Source organism: Phyllosticta citribraziliensis, assembly GCF_038025025.1.
Source record: "Phyllosticta citribraziliensis strain CPC 17464 chromosome Unknown J3D65scaffold_5, whole genome shotgun sequence".
Classification (NCBI taxonomy): domain Eukaryota; kingdom Fungi; phylum Ascomycota; class Dothideomycetes; order Botryosphaeriales; family Phyllostictaceae; genus Phyllosticta; species Phyllosticta citribraziliensis.
Window position 1 is genome coordinate 1,440,959 of NW_027117342.1, and position 17,169 is coordinate 1,458,127.

The following is a 17,169-nucleotide window of genomic DNA, read 5'->3' on the forward strand; positions in this document are numbered from 1 at the left end:
TTCCCGTTCAGCGGCGAGACGTTCTACGCTTTGCAACAAGCAAGCCAGGATCCATGCCTTTGAGATGCTCGGTCACGGTGCCCTTTGGCGCTTCCGACGCGTTTCGACTGTCATCGGCCAACCAAACACTGTCAAATATGAGTGCTCTTCCACGGTCGCGCGCTTCTCAGGCTCGGCTTCCCGTTTACCGCTAATTTGCGACGGCGACGATGCGGAACATGTTCTTTCTGCACGGGAACAAAAGCAGCATTTGCGATTTCAGGCTTTCAAGGGTGGCAAATGCGATTCCTTCCAGAATTTAGAATGGAAGCATGTGCTCTGCAGCATCGGAGATTTCCCACCACCCGATATGTAAACGAATGTTTTCGCAAGAACGAGAGAAGAAGTTCAGGGCAGCCGCCCATGCAAGGTGCACACTGCTCCCGTGGACTTGCACGTTGGGTCTCTCAAATCACCAATCATGCAAGCTTCCGCAGCTCGTTGTATGTTGGCGATGATGCTGACTACGCACAGACCGAGCGAATCATTTTCAAGGAGACTTTACTGCGCTCGCTTGCCAGGAAATGTCGTTGAGAGGATCGACATACAATTGTCTTTATTTGACTTTGAATGATCTCATACTCACTGCACCCTGAACTCTATGTCAAAGACTGTCAAGCTAGGACATTGAATCATCGGACCTTTTTGTTCCTTGTCCAACGAGGCATAGGCATTCGGCCGCAGGATACCGATCCAAGCCAGGCGCTGGATGTTTTGCGCAAGTTACGGGTATCTAACTCTAGCCACAGTCCTCCTAAACAGTGTGGTGGATGTTGGCCTGACTGCCGAGAACCAAGACGTCATCAGTTTGACGGCCGAGATGCATGAGAATGACCTTAAAAATCTGGGCTCCAGGAGCACGCCAAAAGCCACCACCATCCGCTTCTGGAATCTGTCATGGCCCTCAAGTCATCTCTTCCATTTTGCCATTAGATTGTGGCTCTAGAAATGGTTGACACCTCCGACTCAAGAAGGGGGGTACATTGTATCAGCATTTGTGGCTCATGTTCCTGTCAAACCCCCCCAAAAAAAAGTCATGGGCAAGTTGTTAGGGGGTCACAGCGGCCAAAAGTCTAGCTTCCCTGCCCCATATGCAGCCGTGCAAGCGATGGTGCTGGGAAGAAGCAAGTCTCCCTATCACACCAACCTCGGATGCCTCCGAAAACCTCTCGTGTATCCCTGCTGCCCATCAACGAGCTGTAAAGCCATGATGCGAGTGGCGCCATTGACTGATTCGTAACGCCCATCTCCCCATTCAATCGCATGAAGCGAATGGCTAATCTACATGCTTCACACTGTAGGATATCCCTGTGGAAGAAATCGAACTATGTGCTTAGGGCACGGTTCCAAAAGCTTGGGGTCCACCATTACCAACTCTACACTGACTAGATCCTCAATCCGACGGCCGTCGGGCTGTGGCGTGATTGAGCTTGGAAAATCCGCGTCGATGGATGTTTCTTCACGTCTACTTCGAACGCGTGTTTGCTCGATCGTGGATGGACGCCCTGATCCGATTCACGCCACATTAGATGTCAAAAGAAATGTCGCATTAGACTACGGCTGCTTCCAGTGAGCTGTCGCTCATCGCTTTGGATGGTCGAAAGGAGCTGTGGTTTGTTTTGATTCAATTTGGCGCTATCAGGATTGCACTGATGCCCGTACCCACAATCAACCTTTCAAATGTGAGACCGCATCGAACACGTAGGCCGTCGGACAGTTCGAACAGCTACAACAAGTCGAATCTTGGCCAACGGAAATCGGTCCAGTCTTCTGGGCCGCCATGTCGTGCTGCAGGGAGTAATACGTCCCAAAATGCTTCTTTCTCTGCAGTGTAGATGGCGCAGGTCTTCTATCGATTTTCACTTCTTCGACAATGCTTCTCCCGCAACCTAAATCGGCTGGCTGCAGGGCATTCTTCTCTGCTCGTCAAACACCGAAACTGATCAGCACACCTTCAGCCCTTGGACTGAGGTAGAATTCAGGTGTCTAGGTTCGGTTACTACCCGGAACCCGCGCACAGTGCTTGGCAGATTCAAGGTTAGCCCGACCGCTGCAAAAGCAATGCTGCGGAACTAACTCCTCTCGGCTCTTATCTGTCGGCTTTCAGCGCTGGATGATGTAATGGTGCGTAAAAAAATTCCTTACTTTGGAACTCGGGTCCAGACAACTAAGGTTCTAGAGAATGGGGCTGCGCAGGTGGCTTTTGTCGTCAAGCGATCGTGCCCTCGCGCGCTTCCCGCCGCCATTGCACCAATCAAGGCAGTCCCCTTGAAAATGGAACTATCATGTTCCTCGAACGAGTGAGGTGAAGACGTCTCAAAAATATCCGCTGACAGGTTTCATCTGACCGCGGAAACTCTTTTGCTCGCCGCGACATGTCCCCGCATGTCGATCCCCCCGCACCAGCCAGGATTAGCATGCTATAGGGACGCCCTATTACGCATTTTGTGGTAAACGCTCTCACGGTAATAGGGAAAGTGTTGGGCGCAGGATGACGTTAATGGCCAATACCCGGTGCATAACATGCTGCAAGCTCACCAGTGGGCCAGCGGATTGCTTGTATCAGGTAAACCATAATGGAGTTACCCCTCATTCCCTGCATCCATATGGAGCTGCTCACCGATACGCAACATATACCTCAGCTTGCGTCCGTTTGCATGTTGACAAGCAGTAATACTTGAGCATCAGTCGCAAGCGGCATCACGTTTCCAGCATCCAAACCCTTCGATTCGTCGACGTCGATCGAAATGGCGGTCCAACCATGGTCAAACCTCCCAGAAGCGCTGGGAGGCCAGAATATCCTCAATCAGCTCGATGATTCCTTCAAGACAGACAGTATTTTCCTCGCTTTCGCGACGACAGACGCAATCAAGGAGCCTCAGACGTTTGCCATCAAATCCAAGGGAAGTGAGGTCGCACTTGTTGTGACTGTTTGCAGTGGCAAGGGCAAGATCAAGGTCGGCAAAGATGCCGAAGCGTCTTTCACCCTCGTGGCTCCCGGAGAGGACTGGGAGTCCTTCTTCAGGCAGGTTCCGATCAATCCATACCAAAGCTTTTGGGGTAAGCAGACAAGTAGTGATCCAAAATGACACAACCTGACGCAGCACAGGAATGCTCACGCGTGGACTGCCGGGCGTCAAAGTCGAAGGTTCCGAGGCAAACTTCAACCATCTTTCCCACCTCTGGCGTCGCGTGCTTGAGCTCATACGCGAAGCGCACTCTGGACATACTCCGACGGATCCGGACCCTTCCGACACAGAAGAGGACTTCATTACGGGCGAGTACAAGTACATCACTGCGCCGCTATGGGGACGGAACAAAATCTTTATCGAAAAGGCAGGCTCGGGAAGACAGCAGATTCTCTTCTTACACACCGCCGGGTCGGACAGTAGGCAGTATCACGGCGTCATGAATGATCGCAGGATGAGGGAGCGCTGTTCCATGTACGCGGTGGACCTTCCAAGTCATGGGCGCAGTTTTCCGATCAAGGCCTATCCCCCCGGAGCACACACCAACACCGAGAATGCGTATGTGGGATTTATCGCTGCAACGGTCAAGAGACTTGCGCTCAAGAAACCAATCATCTGCGGCGCCTCAATGGCAGGACAAGTGTGTTTGGCCATTGCAATGAGACATGAGGAGGTCGGTGCTGCTGGAACGATACCTTTGCAGGGGTAAGTAAATTGCGCGTCTTCTTGGAGTGGCAGCAAACTGATCCGATATCCTCTAGGTGTGAGTATATTAGCACGACGCGCAACTCCAACGACCGCTCGCCCTATGTCAACCAAGCACTTTGGAATCCGGAGTGGATCTACGGCATGGCGGCGCCAACAGCACCTCCATCCAACAAGGCGTTGCTCTGGCACACTTATTCTGGGCAAGCGTACGGCATCTTCCACGGCGACTTGGACTTTTACTTTGGCGGGTTCGACGGACGCGAGCGCCTCAAGACGATCAACACGCGCAAGTGTCCCGTCTACATGCTGACGGGAGAGTATGACTGGAGCACCACACCAGCCATGAGCGAAGCCACGGCGGCCAAGATTCCCGGCGTGGGGTTCCGCGTCATGGAAGGGTTGGGGCACTTTCCGGCAACCGAGAATCCTCAGCGCTTCATACCGTATTTGATTGAGGCGATTGACTGGATTCAGCAGAAGAGGAAGGAGGCTACGGACTTGAGCCTGCTGCGCATGACCGATGATTGAGGGGTTTGTGAATGGCTCGTAGGCCGTTGGCGGAGAAGATGCTCTTTCTTTTCGCGCGGCTAATGGCTTCTGTCTTCATTTCTTGTTGTGCAGTCACTTGAATGAGGAATGACTTTTCATTTCCACTTCCCCAATATCTTGGGAGATGGGATACTGCCTACGCGCGTGCCCTTCTTAGCGCTACTCCGTCCCCAGCTCTCATAGCAACTCCCCTCGTCCTTCTCGACCCTCCCATCAAGATTGTGGCTGCGCCGCACTCCACACGCCGCTGCTTCTTCGGCTTTCCATCCTGCTGGACAACATCGCGTTGTAACTCGCCCGACGCACATGCATCTATTGTCCCCAGGGCCGTGCCCGTCAGTGTTGAAGAGGGTTGGAGATATCACTGCTCCGTAATGAACAAGGGGCACGGAAGTGAGTGACTAAATGGGACAAGTAAAGGTACACTTCCATGTGGCGTCTTTCAATGCGCTTCGCAAGAATCAACTCTCCATTATCCTCCCCGCCGATATCCAGCCATCTAGCCGGTTCCAGATTTCCTTCGCCGTGGCAGAGTCTTGAAAGAGGGATCAGTTATACGAGTTTTGAACACGAAAGGTTGGGTTGCGCAGGGTCAAATGACTTGAAGATGATGCTGGGATACAGGTATCTTTACACTGAAAAGCTTGCGCGGAGAACCAATTCAAGTTCCTGGGTGAGAAGGACGGGGGCCATTCAAATGACTTGGAATGCTAGATACGCGGACTGTTCAAATCACTTGAAGTCAAACGGGCAAGAAACTTTCAATTTCCTTGAAGTAAGAGTAGAAAGGAATTGTTCACGCTCCGTCAGGGGTAAATATGAGAGGAAAGCCTTCAGCCATTGCCAATGAATCGCTGAGACTTCAGTGGTCTACAAAGGTTGCAGTGACCAACACAGCCATCCTGCTGATCATTGATTTGTTCACTTTCACTGATGTTGTCATCTTTCACAAGATTTGGAGTCTGGCTTACTTCTTTTCTCCACTTCCTTCATTCGCATGAAACCATTTGAATCGTGCGTGTTTGGTCACCATCTCCTGCGCCGGCTCTGTCCAGGTGCGTGCAGACGGGCTATGCTGTTGAAGCCTCTCTGCCCGGAGAAAGAAAATAGTTTAATTGGTTCACTTCACTATCTTCCGTGCTCCATATCCGGCAGCATAATTTCAGAGTTGCCCCCCGACTAGACCCCCCTTTCTTGTGACGATGTTCTCTCATTTTTGGCTCGCGATGGTCTTCAATCAATTGGAATGCCCCAATTGTTGTCACCTCACTACGTCCATGCGCCGCATCGTGGTCGCCCTGTCGGGTGCAATCTGCGCCGGTCGGCTGGTATCCGCAACATTGCAACTCCAAACACCGCAGAGGACGAAAGACGAGCTCGATTGAGCGAAATATTTGTCCACATAGCGGCCGCGATGTCAACAAGCAGGCCGCGTTGGTCGAAGAATTCGAGTGACCGCCATGCTGTCCATCATCCAACTCTTTCCCCATCTCTACCAACGCTGCTCCGCGTGCCACTTCTCCCCACTGCCCACCCGACGCTTTCTCCTGGCGTAAACTCGCTCGCCGTACCCTTTTGCGCTGCCTCCGTCTCCACACGGACGGACGGGGCAGCAGCCGGCGGCCGCAAAGCCAACGAACGCAACGTCGGCCGTCTCATCCCCTACGTCAGTAGTCCGTCAGCCCACCCGTCGTCAGTCGAAACGAGCCAGCGACCCTCCTCTCCTGACCACCCACACTGCCTGCCGCGGTACGGGTACGGAGCAGCTGTGGGGGCACTGCAAACGGAAAACACGACGACCCGGTCCCGACTGCGTCTCATCCCGTCCCATCGACCGGCACGGCACAGGCAGCCTGTCTGCAGACGTTTGCCGACGAGGCGCTCCGAGCCACGTCCGAAGCGAGCGCGAACAAATTGGGGCACAGCTGCGAGACACGACGAGCAGCCGTCCACCGCGTCGCATCGCAAGACGCAACCAAAAAGGCAGGACCGACGCGGATTCCTCGTGGACCCGCCCGCAGTCGCGTGGAGGCGCACGAGCCACTACCGCGCCGTGCACGGACTTCATCAAATTCTTCAACACCACGCACCCTCCGGCCCCTACGACTGCAAAACGATGCTCCTGAGAAGGCAAAAAGGATGTTGATGAGGACGAGACTCGAACTCGCGCGGGTTGCCCCACCAGGAAACAGATATTAAGGTAACCTTAACCTGGCGCCATAACCAACTCGGCCACCTCACCGGTGAACAGGGGCAGAAGCTGCTTAGGAGCAGCTGCGCTTGTTGTTGGAAGCCTTCTCACATGAAAACACTATAATCCACACACGCAAAAGTCGTCCCAGTTCCGAGGGATAGTCGGATGAGACACCTGCTAGTATTCCCCCTTTTCGCCCCTTGGTCGAGGCACAATGTTGTCTTGAAATTTCGGGGGTGCAAATCATAGATTACCATGAGGCTTTGAGACACGTGAATAAAACAATGCAAGGTCTATAGCCACACCGTCAAAGCAACCGACAAGTGTGAAGACAAAAGAAACTGAGAAAGAAAATTAACCGCAAAGAGATGGCCACAAAGAGACTGCCGGAGCAATGAGCAACGAGAGCAGCAGCAGATCAGGGTCTCCAATGCAAAGACTGCTGACCTGGACGTACCTGGGAGCAATGCACGACCAAGTCGACTCGTCGATCCAGCGCAGCGCAGCGCAGCGCAGCGCAGCGCGCCGCCCAGTCCAACCCAAGCGCTGACGGCGCCGGCGGCCATCACATATCACATTATTCTCGCAGCGCAGCCAGTCTCGACAAAGCCAGAACGGACCAGACGCTCCGCGCAGCGGCTGACTGCGACCTCACCATCCATCAACTCCTCCTCCCATGAAAGGGGGAAGCAACGAGTGGCAGGTGACAGCCCGACGGCAAGACAAAGGGAGAAAGCGGGCACAAGCAGCGATGGATCAAGGAGAGTGCTCGGTCAAGGCGACAGACAAACCGACGCCCGACAAGACAAACAAGGAGGGCAGAACGCCAGGGGCCGGCCATGGGCTACCCACGTGCAGACAGCGCCGCTGAGAGAATAACCTGGTACAATGGGTACCTCCAGCGCGCGCGCGTTAAGGTTGGACTGGCACTCCTGCCCAACAAAGAAAGACGACGCCAGCTGGACCATCCAGCCAGACCACCACCGAGACCAGGCCAGCCTACGGGACGTACCGGTAGCAGGGCCACTCGCGTTGACAGTCTAGTCGCGCCTCTCCCGCCGCATGGCCATCACGAGCACCTCCATTGATGGCTTGCGCCCCTTTGATCGCATGGCATTGCTCCCCCATTTTGCGCAACGCAGCGAGCGGAACAACAAAAGGAGAGAGATTGGGAGTCGGTGCGCCACACGCCGTGGTGCAGCTATCCGTTCTCGACGGCCATTGCCTTATCTGGCAGCTTTTCCATGGTCTGCCACATGCCACATGCTACATGCTGACGGAGCAAGCACCCAGACCAGCGCCTGTGCGGCGCTCGCGCGCGTGCTTTTCTTTCATTTACCGATTCTTTGGGAGAGGAAAAGGAAGGGGAGGCGTGCGCGTGCAGACGCCGGGCGGGCGGGCTGCCTGGCTGCTCCATGTGCGCTCGTTTTCGCTTTGTTGGTATAATTCAAGATGAGGGAGGTGGAGATGGGCATTGTTTTTCCTTTGCTTGTTTATTGCGCGGCGCCTGTCGCGGCGGCGCCGAGGCGTGATTGACCGGTTAGATGCAGCAGCAGCAGAGGTCTGAGAAGAGTCCGTCCGGACGCATGTAGGTGTAGGTGATGATGTGCAGCTACCCCGCCTGCGGTTGGAAAGATGGTGGTGATGGTGGTGGTGTGCTACCCGCTTGCGGTAGTCTGCATCACACAAAGACAGCTACAAACCTGTCATGGCCGAGTTCGTGGGTAGGTTGGCGGAAGAGGAGAGACATTCCAAGTGCCGAACGAACGCATTGTTTTGGTGGACTGTTGCACCGCCTTAGCTTGTCCGCTGGTGATGCATGCGCTCCATGGCATGCAGGTCTGGCTGGGCGCATGCGGTTCTTGCCCAGGATGGCACGTTGCATGGCGGATGGTGTATGTAGGGAACAATACGACCCTCTGGGAACCGCATAGCAACTGACTCGACATGGCCTCGACCGGTACGACAAGTCAAGACAGGAGTTGGTCGATGGAAATGCCCGCCTGACGACATGGCCTTGCATCGCAACACACCACTTGGTTCTCTATCCCAATCCCTTTCTCCACGGCGGCCGCAGGGCCTAAGCGCTGCAGGCAGCGGTAAACGAGATGCGGGGTCGACGGACGGCCATCTTTCGGAACTCGCGCAGACGCGCGTGCAAGAGACGGGCGAAGCATTCATGCCGTCGACGAAGGGTGGGGGAGGGTATGCGGACGCGATTCGCTGCCTTTCCTCTCGGATGAGGTGGTGTGGTGGGATGGCTCCACGCCTTGGCGACCAGCTGTTGAGGTAGGCGCAAATCCGGCTCAACGGCAATAACGCTGATTGACTGCGGTCAGAGCTAAGCATTCTTTGCGACGGTCGCAGCCAAGCATGGCGCAGTGCTTGAGTCTCCACGGACGGCGCTTTCGGGTCGGATGCTGTGTGAAGCCGTAAGCAAAATGATCACAGGCAGCAAGATTCGCGCCAAAGCGTTCGTTGCATGATGGTTGTCCAGCATCGGATCCAGTGACCATTGTGTAGCAAGCAGTGCTTGACCTGCATGCGAATCTCCTTGCGCTTTGCCAGTCCAAGCTGTGTTTACGAGACTGTTTGATGCTTGGTGTTCGATCCGACGACGGCCCCGCCGAACCGACCCCAAATGCCCGGCGATGGCGCGCTGGCAGCCAATCATGCCTGGCAGGGATCAACATTTCTGGGCGGCTGAGTGGTTGCTGAAAAAAGCAGCCGACCGAGAGCATCAAGCTACCAAGAGCTTGGAAATTGGCAGAGCTACCACCGGACATCTTGCCATGCTGACTGCTGCGCGGCCAACTGCAGGATGCAAAGTCCCAGGAAAGAAACATGCCGCACGGACACGACGCAGCACATTGCACCGCATCTGACGAGACTACATTTTGTCTTTGCAGTCTGCAAACTTGCATGATTCGATTCTAGAACAAGCCCATGGTTTGATGAAGAGCGCATTGTTTCGAGCGCAACGTTTGGCAGCAAAGAGCCTCAAGAGACCGGGAGGCAAGTCGAGAACGTTCTTGAGCCTTGCCTGAAAGCCTATACTCTCGATTAGAAAGCTGTTGCCCAAAGAGCGTGCATCTGGCAAGGCTGCTCGCCAAATGACGAGGCGTGCGCCATGCACTCAATGCAAACATTTGGATCACGATCTCGATTCAAGTCTCTAGATTGGGGACATGGTCTGCTCAACGAGAATTATACGGAGTCGTGCAGCCGTGTCTTCAAGGCCGAACAGCTCGAGACCAATGGGAGACGATCGGCGGCTGTATGCCTGCACTCTGGCCAGCGTGAAACACAGCCGGGGGTGTAGCCGTTCCTATCTTTGTCGAGACGAAAGCCACCTTGCCCGCCTCGAAGTCACTGAATCTGGGGTACAGCAGAGGATCAAGATTACCGACATTGCACCCTGAAACGGGCCTGAGGAAGAAAATAACTCATGGCGTTGGAAGCTTAGAGACTGGCGAGTAAACAGCTCAACGGCGGGCGCTGAAAGGCAAAAACAAGTTGTTCGCAGGACGATCTCGCGCAACGGTTCGACCTTGGCGATCGCAGTGGTCGAGTGACTGGGATCCCCATTGGACCCTGGGAATAGAACGGCTTAGCAAGATCAGCGTGGGGGACATGGCCGTCATTGGTGGCAATAAAGCTTCTGGCAAAATCTTCGTGAGCTTACAAGCCGACCCAGTTGGCTTTCCAAATCTCCACACCGGTGGCCTGGGGGTGACGTGCAGGACAAGTCCCAAGAGCGCGGAACTCGACTCGACTCTATGCGCTGGCCAGGTCAACCGCTCACTGACGTAGTGACGAGCGGGGCTCGCGCATCAAGTGGGAAACGACAGAGCGAGCCTGCGGCTGAGTGCGAAGAGAGTGAGGTCAGGCGCATGCCGTCGAGGACCACGAGTCCCGGTCAAGGCGAAGGAAACGAATGCGATGGTGCTGGCTCAAAGTTCACCAAAGAGGAAAGGCTAGCGGTGGTGTCGGGTGGCTGCCCGAGGACGGATCCAAACCACAAGTCATACCTAGCGTGCCTTCTGGAACGTGCGGGCTGTCAAGACGGTGCCGGCGTCGTTTTGATGTTGGTTGTGGATGTTGTGGTGGCTGGCTGAGGTGGGATGAGTGGAAAGTGACGGTGACAATGGACTGGCGTGGCAGTGACGCAACGCAGCCGTGGCCGAGCAACGAGGTTGACGCCGTCAACAGGTGATGAAAGGCAAAAAAAAAAAAGGTCATGGTTGACTTGGGATTGGGTATGGTCATGCCCAATGACGTCGGTTGGGGCGGGAGGAGGAGAGGTCAGTCAACAATCCTTGCTGGACGGTGGCTGAGGGCTGCGCCGACCGTTTCTGTGCGCCACTCCACTGGCAGTGCAACGACGGCAGGCGGAGGTGAAGATGGACTGCACTGGGCTGGGCTGGCCGAGTTTGAAACGCGACGGGTTTTGGTCCCCGCCGGCTGCGGCGCTTGGACGGATAAGGGCTCCATGGAGCTGCCCCTGCAGTTGGGCAGACAGGACGAATGGGGGGCTGGCATGCGCGGGATTTAGTGGCAGATGACCGCGTGAGCCACGACAGCGCCCGGCGAGGGGCCTTGAGGTGTTGATGCCACGAAGAGCGGTGTAGACGGAGGCTGAGTGGAATGCGGAGGGAGAGCAGGAGGATGTCGCAAAGGTAACGAACGGCGAACAGTCGCCGAAGGAAGAGGACCGAGAACGAGCGACGGGGATGAGTGCGCCGTGCAGAGCGGTATGCGAAAGGGATGTGCGAGTAGGGCTGAGGGGTGCTGGTCGCGGCGAGAGCGGTGCCACGACGGGATGGTTGGTTGGAGGTCCGTAGGTAGGGAGACTCTGCCGTGGGAAATCGCCGGCACAATCCAGCGCAATTCGCGCAGAGAAAAAGCCTGCTTGCCCTACCTTACCAGTCCTGGTCCGCTGCCGTCGCCCTAGGTAGCCTCTGCTCTTCGCTTGCCAGACCACGCCCTCTCTCTGCTGCTTTTCTCTTCTCTCCTCGCTCCCTCGCTCCTCTACAATCACCCCTCAACCTCCTCCCGCGCGCACTCACGCACCTCTCGCGGTCGCATTCGCTGCCGCGCGCTTCCCGTGTGCCGTGCGCGCTCTTCGCTGCTGCCAAAACTATATCCCCAGCAGGCGGCACAACCCCTTCCACCTCACTCCGCTGTTTGACTCGGCCATCCGATTAACCGACTCCTTCGCCACAACTGCCCTCCGCATCTTGCGACACCGTTGCAAGGTTGGCCCAGCTCCCTCCGCATCCTGACATCTGCATGCCCTAAGCTTCATCTACCACCAACAGGCACCTTCTACTCCGCTCCCAACCTTGAAACACCTTTTCCACCCATCCACAATGGTCGACCTGATATTATAGCAACACTGTCCTTAGGGACACACGACTGCTTGCAGAGCACCCTTTGCACTCTCCGACTACAACCACACCACTCCCCGCTGTGGGCGTTGGTCGTCGTCGACCATTATCCAGCAAACACGCTGCCTGGACCTCCTCGGACGCGTACACAATCCCACGGTCACGATCCACTCAACCACTTCTTGTCTTAGACTTTAGCGATACCATTCATGGCTTCACACCAAAAGAACATCGACACAATCGACAACATGCCGAACCCCATGTTTCAACTCGACCAGTCCACGAGGGCCGCGGATTCGCTCTGCTTAGGAGATGATCTGGCAGCTGATACCGACGAGCCTCCTGACGAAATGCAATCCACTCCGCGTCCTACGACCGCGAAACCCATTCTCGCCAACGCAGCCGGCTTCACCAAGACCAGGCCAACGCCATGCTCGCAGAAACAGTCGCTGCTCACGCAGGCCCTCCACTCGGAGAGCGAGTCGGCGTCTGACGAGGAGCACCACGAGTTCCAAAGAGGATTCTCCAACACATCTACGTGGAGCACTCCAAGCATCGCATCCACGGCTGAGCTCACCAGTGACGGAGGATTCACGAGCCCTGGCACTCGGGCCAGCTCCCCAAGCCCCCCTCTCCCCTTCATGCAACCTCTCCCAGCTTTGACCTTCGAGCTCCCCAAGGCCGAAACATCGCTCAGGATTTGCCACGAGGATCACGTCGAGAATGTGACGACTACCGTACAGAAAACTGCGACCAACGAGACTGTCGTGGAAGCAGGGTTGGGCAGGAAGAGGTGCATCACGTTTGCCTGCGGGAAAAAGGAGACTACGACGACGACTACGACATCGACTACCACGCAGGAACACAAACCTGCTGAACAAGGCCCCCGTGTCCGTGCTGTCAAGTTTGCTTGCAGCGTAAACACGACTCCCAGGAAGCCGCGATGCAGCAGCCCGCCGCCGCCCCCGCGCCAGACGGCGACGACTCCAAAGACACCAAGGGCTCATCGAGACTCTGATTCCACTGTCAAGAATGACTCTCCCAAGACCGTCCGCAAGGCTGCTCCTATGTACGGCCACAGCCGGAAATTCAGCGCCAGCTCAGACATCTGCCGCCGCGAAGCCACGCGCTTCCACGAGTTTGCTAGTTCTGAGGAGGAAATCGAAGAGTGGACCCAAGAGCAAACGTGTCACAAAAGCCGTCTTACAGTCCGGGACACCTTGACTATTGAAAACGGTCTTCGGCGTCTTGGCGAAGAGGTAGAGGAGGAGGCATTGGAGGATGAAGAGAACGATGTGGAGGATGAGGATGATGAGCTCGACGAAGACGACGACGACTTGGACGCCGACGACGACGACGATGAGGAAGAGGCCGAGAACGAAGACGATGAAGACGATGTGGCTTCAATCGCGTCGCACAAGACCGTTTCCACTGCGGGCTTCCAAACAGATGATGAGGGTGGCTTCGCCGTGTCCGACGACGAAAGCGATGCCGGCTCGGACTATCAATGGTGGGCTCCAGGTCGTACCTCCGCCGTTGCGCTTGGCGATCAAGCTGAACACATCCGGCCGAACGCTGGTCACCGGAGTTTCTCGGACTCTTCGACTGAGTCTCTGGCAAGCGCTACCGGCTCTGTCCACATGTTCCACAAGTCGAAAAGAACGCCAAAGCAGCGAAAACCAGTTGCCATTAGGCCTCACAGCCCTGAGCTGCCTGACAGCACCGACTTTGTGTGTGGTACTCTGGATGAGGATCGCCCCTTGGAGGCTGCTTACTATTCCGCCCTCGAGCAACGCCGCGCGGCGAAACACAAGGCTGTTCCACAGGACATTGACCCGACATTCCCAACCTCGGACCCCGAGATGGAAGACGACGAAGATGACGATGACGTCGAGGTCATTGCAAAGGAGGACGAAAGCGACCAGCACATGTTGATGCACGGTCAGCTTGACCAGATCCACGAGGTGGGCGGTCGCGGCCGTTCCCGGGCTGGCTCCAAGCGGTCTCCGGGACCTTCGCCCAAGCGTCTTCGCTCCCCGCCTCCTCGCCGTGCTGCATGCCTCTCACCCAAGCGTCCTCGATCACCTGCACCAGCTTTGCGTCTTCGTTCGCCGGCTCCCAATCGACGGCCGTGCTTGGCTGCGGCGTCCAAAGCACACCAGGCCAAGGTCCACTGCGCGAGAATGGGCAATGGTCACGTTCCTACCCTTGCTGCCTCGCTGCCGCGACCATCCACCGTCTTCAACGTTGCTCAGGACGACGACGACGAGGAGAGTGAATCCCATAATGATACCCTCAAGCGAGGTCCCATGGACATCAAGGCTGGCACTGCTTTGAAACGCCAGCGCCGCAAGGAAAAATTGTACATGAAGCATTGCCGTAAGCAGTGCAAAGAAAAAGAACGTCGCCCAGCCCCCGGCAGAGGTGTTGAGCGCATGAAAGAAATGGGTCTTGGCCTTGCTGCCTACAAGGGCAAAAGGGCCGAGCCCGTTCACGTCTTGAGTTATTAGAAGAGAGGAGCGCCGCTGGCTTTAGCTAGCAACGTTACAGATCTTGCTTCTTGCCTTGCTGCACAGAGGTTAGATTTGCTGGTCGCACTCTCCAGGATTTTGCAGTTTGAAAAGATGTTGTCATTCACTTTTTTACATATTTCCTTGGGCTTTTGCAAATACCCCCCCAGCTCAACGGTCCTATACTCCACCGCTGGACGTTGAAGCGCAGGAACTTGAGTGAACTGATGCTTTTCATTGCCTCTTCTTCAGTCTTTTCATCATTGCGAGGGTTTACGACATTACACCATTTTAACATAGACCGCCTGTTCAAGGTGGGACTTGAGGGTGTCTGGCACGCCGGCAGGGCTGCCAGATGGGACCCGATGAGCTACGACCGAACATTTGGTGCGTAAGCACCTGGGCGTTTCTGTCTTTATTTCTATTCTTTTTCCGGGCCGGGACGATCTGAACAGATCCCCTGGCCTGCGAAGCTTTCGGGTTTGGGAGGCTGCTTTTACTTTCATGCGACGCATTTGCATCGGTCTCGGAGGATGACTGCTTGAACGAGGTTTGCGGTACCGTAGAAACGTTTGCAGAGGATCAAGCTGCGACTTGGAATGAAGTTGCGATTCTGATCCCAACCTCCTCAATTGATCCTCGTGAATGCTTAGAAGTGTCAAAGACCCGAGATGGATGCTGCATTGGGCCACGCTGTGGCGGTGTCATGTGGCGCTGCCGACCGAACAACTTTCCCTGCCAGGTTCGGGGTGCCAAGAGCCAGATTGACGTTGCTCCTCCCACATCATCCACCACCCAGTCCACATCGCCGACTTTCACCAACTCGTTCACTAGCAGCACCTCTACACCCCGACTCGCGCCAGCAGATACCTTCCCTTGCGAGAACCTCTACCTATCGCCGCCATGTGGATTATCGATTGGTGTACGTACTCGTGCCTCATTACAAGATTCCCTCAGCCCAACTCGACTCCCTGCACGCAAGCAAGCGATTCGCGCCTTTGCACATCCTTTGCAATCCCGCGAGCTCAGAATACTCGAGTCACCGTATGCTTGATGAACCACTGCTGACATTTTCTCTCGCACTAGTCTGGGATGTCTTGGCCAACTTGGGCTTGCTCAACAAGCACGCAGTACGTTATCTCAGCACGCCTTTGTCTCTGAGCTTGCGAACCAACTTCCGGATCCCAATACACACGAAGACCGGTCTTGGTGGTGGGTGAATACCAGGCTGATGGTTTCGGACGTACAGAAGCTGCTCTTCCTCGGTCTGGACAATGCCGGCAAGACCACCCTTTTGCACATGCTCAAGGTACGTAGTGCTTCCCGTGATTGCAGTCTCGCAGCTGGGAAATGACTAATTTGCACGCAGAACGATCGCGTGTACGTACAATCGTTGGAAAAATGATATTTGGCTTGAGTTTGTCGGCGCTGACCTGAACCACAGAGCTATCCTGCAGCCAACTCTCCACCCCAGTAGGTCATCGTCGATGATTGAGTCCAAACAGTAGTCTAACAGATTTCCAGCTTCGGAGGAGCTCACCATTGGAGCTTGCCGCTTCACCACCTTTGACCTCGGCGGTAGGTGCTCTGCAAAGTCACTCGAATCCGTGTCGCGACACCCGCTGATCGAACATTGCGAATAGGTCATCAGCAGGCTCGTCGCCTCTGGAAGGACTACTTCCCCGAAGTTTCCGGCATCGTTTTCCTCGTCGACGCCAAGGACCCCGAACGTTTCGCAGAGTCCAAGGCCGAGCTCGATGCGCTTCTGTCGATGGAGGAGCTGCAAAAGACGCCATTCCTGATTCTCGGCAACAAGATCGACCACCCCAACGCCGTTTCGGAGGACCAGCTCCGCCATGAGCTTGGCCTATACCACACCACGGGCAAGGGCAAGGTGCCGCTGGAGGGCATTCGGCCTATTGAGGTCTTTATGTGCTCGGTGGTCATGAGGCAAGGTTACGGTGAGGGTATCAGGTGGCTGTAAGTATCTCTCCCGTCAATCCCTCGGCATTGTCTAACATTCGATAGATCCCAATATGTGTAAAGTCGAAAGACTTGTTATCACGCACGAAATGAACCCAGTCAACGCGCATCACGAACAACGTGGTTCTCTGTGTCGTCAATGAGGAAGCACCTTTCGACTAGAAGCCCTGTGGCTCAAAGTAGTCCAAGACTTGCAACACGAGACACCAATGTTTTACACCATCCTACCAACCCCCACCTTTATACCATACCTATCAGAGCATTTGGCGGAGGAGCAGGTTGAAAGGCTGAAAGAAGGAAGGTCCGGGGCATCCCAGCCAGGCGAATATTGAGATGTCAGTTTTGGATGAGTTATAGGCGCACGTGGGCCTGGTATGGTCTCGCTCGTCCAAGGAGCCTTGTTCTTTTCCGGGGAATTTGCCCTGATGAGCTGGCCACCAGTGAGATAATGGATTTCTTCTCGTCTTCTCAATTGGATCCCTGCTTCATGTCTCTAACTCGAATGAACCGATTTTCTACAACGCATCCGCGCGAATCAACTCAGCGTACGAGTCGCCATGGTGCTACAGAAGGCAAGTACGCAGCGCTGCACGGTGAAGAAAAAGAAGGTTTCGAGACAGGAAAAACATGCAAATGACCGGAACAGGAAGTGTGCGCCCACAGTGCCAGAGTCCAACTTCGAACGCAGAGCCGGAAGCAATATATTGCATTCGTCGTTGTTTTGGCTAGTCGTGGGAGGACAGAGGACGCAAGGTGCACATGTCCAGAAGCATCGTACGTCCACGCTGCAAGTGTCTGCATGGGGCATTTACGGCTGCGCTGGCTAA

The 17,169-nt window shown here is 55.4% G+C and overlaps 5 protein-coding genes and 1 non-coding gene across 6 annotated transcripts; 4 read left to right on the plus strand and 2 right to left on the minus strand.

The window, feature by feature from the left end:
* Positions 1-2,786: 2,786 nt before the first annotated feature.
* J3D65DRAFT_552461 (Alpha/Beta hydrolase protein) lies at positions 2,787-4,244 on the plus strand (the record flags this gene model as incomplete). The annotated part of the gene is made up of 3 exons (XM_066797082.1): positions 2,787-3,099; positions 3,149-3,713; positions 3,770-4,244. The coding sequence occupies 3 exons, from the start codon at positions 2,787-2,789 to the stop codon at positions 4,242-4,244; spliced, it is 1,353 nt and encodes a 450-aa protein (XP_066656197.1).
* A 1,109-nt stretch (positions 4,245-5,353) lies between these two features.
* Positions 5,354-6,549, plus strand: J3D65DRAFT_622244 (uncharacterized protein). Its single transcript, XM_066800046.1, has one exon. It carries the CDS (start codon positions 5,512-5,514, stop codon positions 6,409-6,411), a length of 900 nt encoding a protein of 299 aa, XP_066656198.1. The 5' UTR covers positions 5,354-5,511; the 3' UTR covers positions 6,412-6,549.
* J3D65DRAFT_t64 lies at positions 6,409-6,507 on the minus strand. The gene has a single exon. It is a non-coding gene; the product is annotated as a tRNA-Leu (tRNA).
* A 2,074-nt stretch (positions 6,550-8,623) lies between the features above and the next one.
* Positions 8,624-9,810, minus strand: J3D65DRAFT_331789 (uncharacterized protein). Its single transcript, XM_066795423.1, has one exon. It carries the CDS (start codon positions 9,381-9,383, stop codon positions 8,766-8,768), a length of 618 nt encoding a protein of 205 aa, XP_066656199.1. The 5' UTR covers positions 9,384-9,810; the 3' UTR covers positions 8,624-8,765.
* Positions 9,811-11,704: 1,894 nt separating this feature from the next.
* J3D65DRAFT_331570 (uncharacterized protein) lies at positions 11,705-14,500 on the plus strand. The gene is made up of 2 exons (XM_066795422.1): positions 11,705-11,717; positions 11,781-14,500. The coding sequence occupies exon 2, from the start codon at positions 12,059-12,061 to the stop codon at positions 14,357-14,359; it is 2,301 nt and encodes a 766-aa protein (XP_066656200.1). The 5' UTR covers positions 11,705-11,717; positions 11,781-12,058; the 3' UTR covers positions 14,360-14,500.
* Positions 14,501-15,098: 598 nt separating this feature from the next.
* On the plus strand, positions 15,099-16,889 carry J3D65DRAFT_622256 (ADP-ribosylation factor family-domain-containing protein). The gene is made up of 8 exons (XM_066800047.1): positions 15,099-15,281; positions 15,446-15,489; positions 15,609-15,668; positions 15,729-15,739; positions 15,804-15,832; positions 15,884-15,937; positions 16,003-16,339; positions 16,388-16,889. The coding sequence occupies exons 1-8, from the start codon at positions 15,263-15,265 to the stop codon at positions 16,401-16,403; spliced, it is 570 nt and encodes a 189-aa protein (XP_066656201.1). The 5' UTR covers positions 15,099-15,262; the 3' UTR covers positions 16,404-16,889.
* The last annotated feature ends 280 nt before the right edge of the window (positions 16,890-17,169 follow it).

Coding starts and splice junctions, on each gene's coding strand:
- J3D65DRAFT_622244 (XM_066800046.1), top strand. CDS start 5,512: ATGCCCCAATTGTTGTCACCTCACTACGTCCATGCGCCGCATCGTGGT.
- J3D65DRAFT_331789 (XM_066795423.1), bottom strand. CDS start 9,383: ATGCAAGTTTGCAGACTGCAAAGACAAAATGTAGTCTCGTCAGATGCG.
- J3D65DRAFT_331570 (XM_066795422.1), top strand. CDS start 12,059: ATGGCTTCACACCAAAAGAACATCGACACAATCGACAACATGCCGAAC.
- J3D65DRAFT_622256 (XM_066800047.1), top strand. Junction 15,833..15,883: donor GCAGCCAACTCTCCACCCCA/GTAGGTCATCGT, acceptor ACAGATTTCCAG/CTTCGGAGGAGCTCACCATT. Junction 15,938..16,002: donor CACCACCTTTGACCTCGGCG/GTAGGTGCTCTG, acceptor CATTGCGAATAG/GTCATCAGCAGGCTCGTCGC.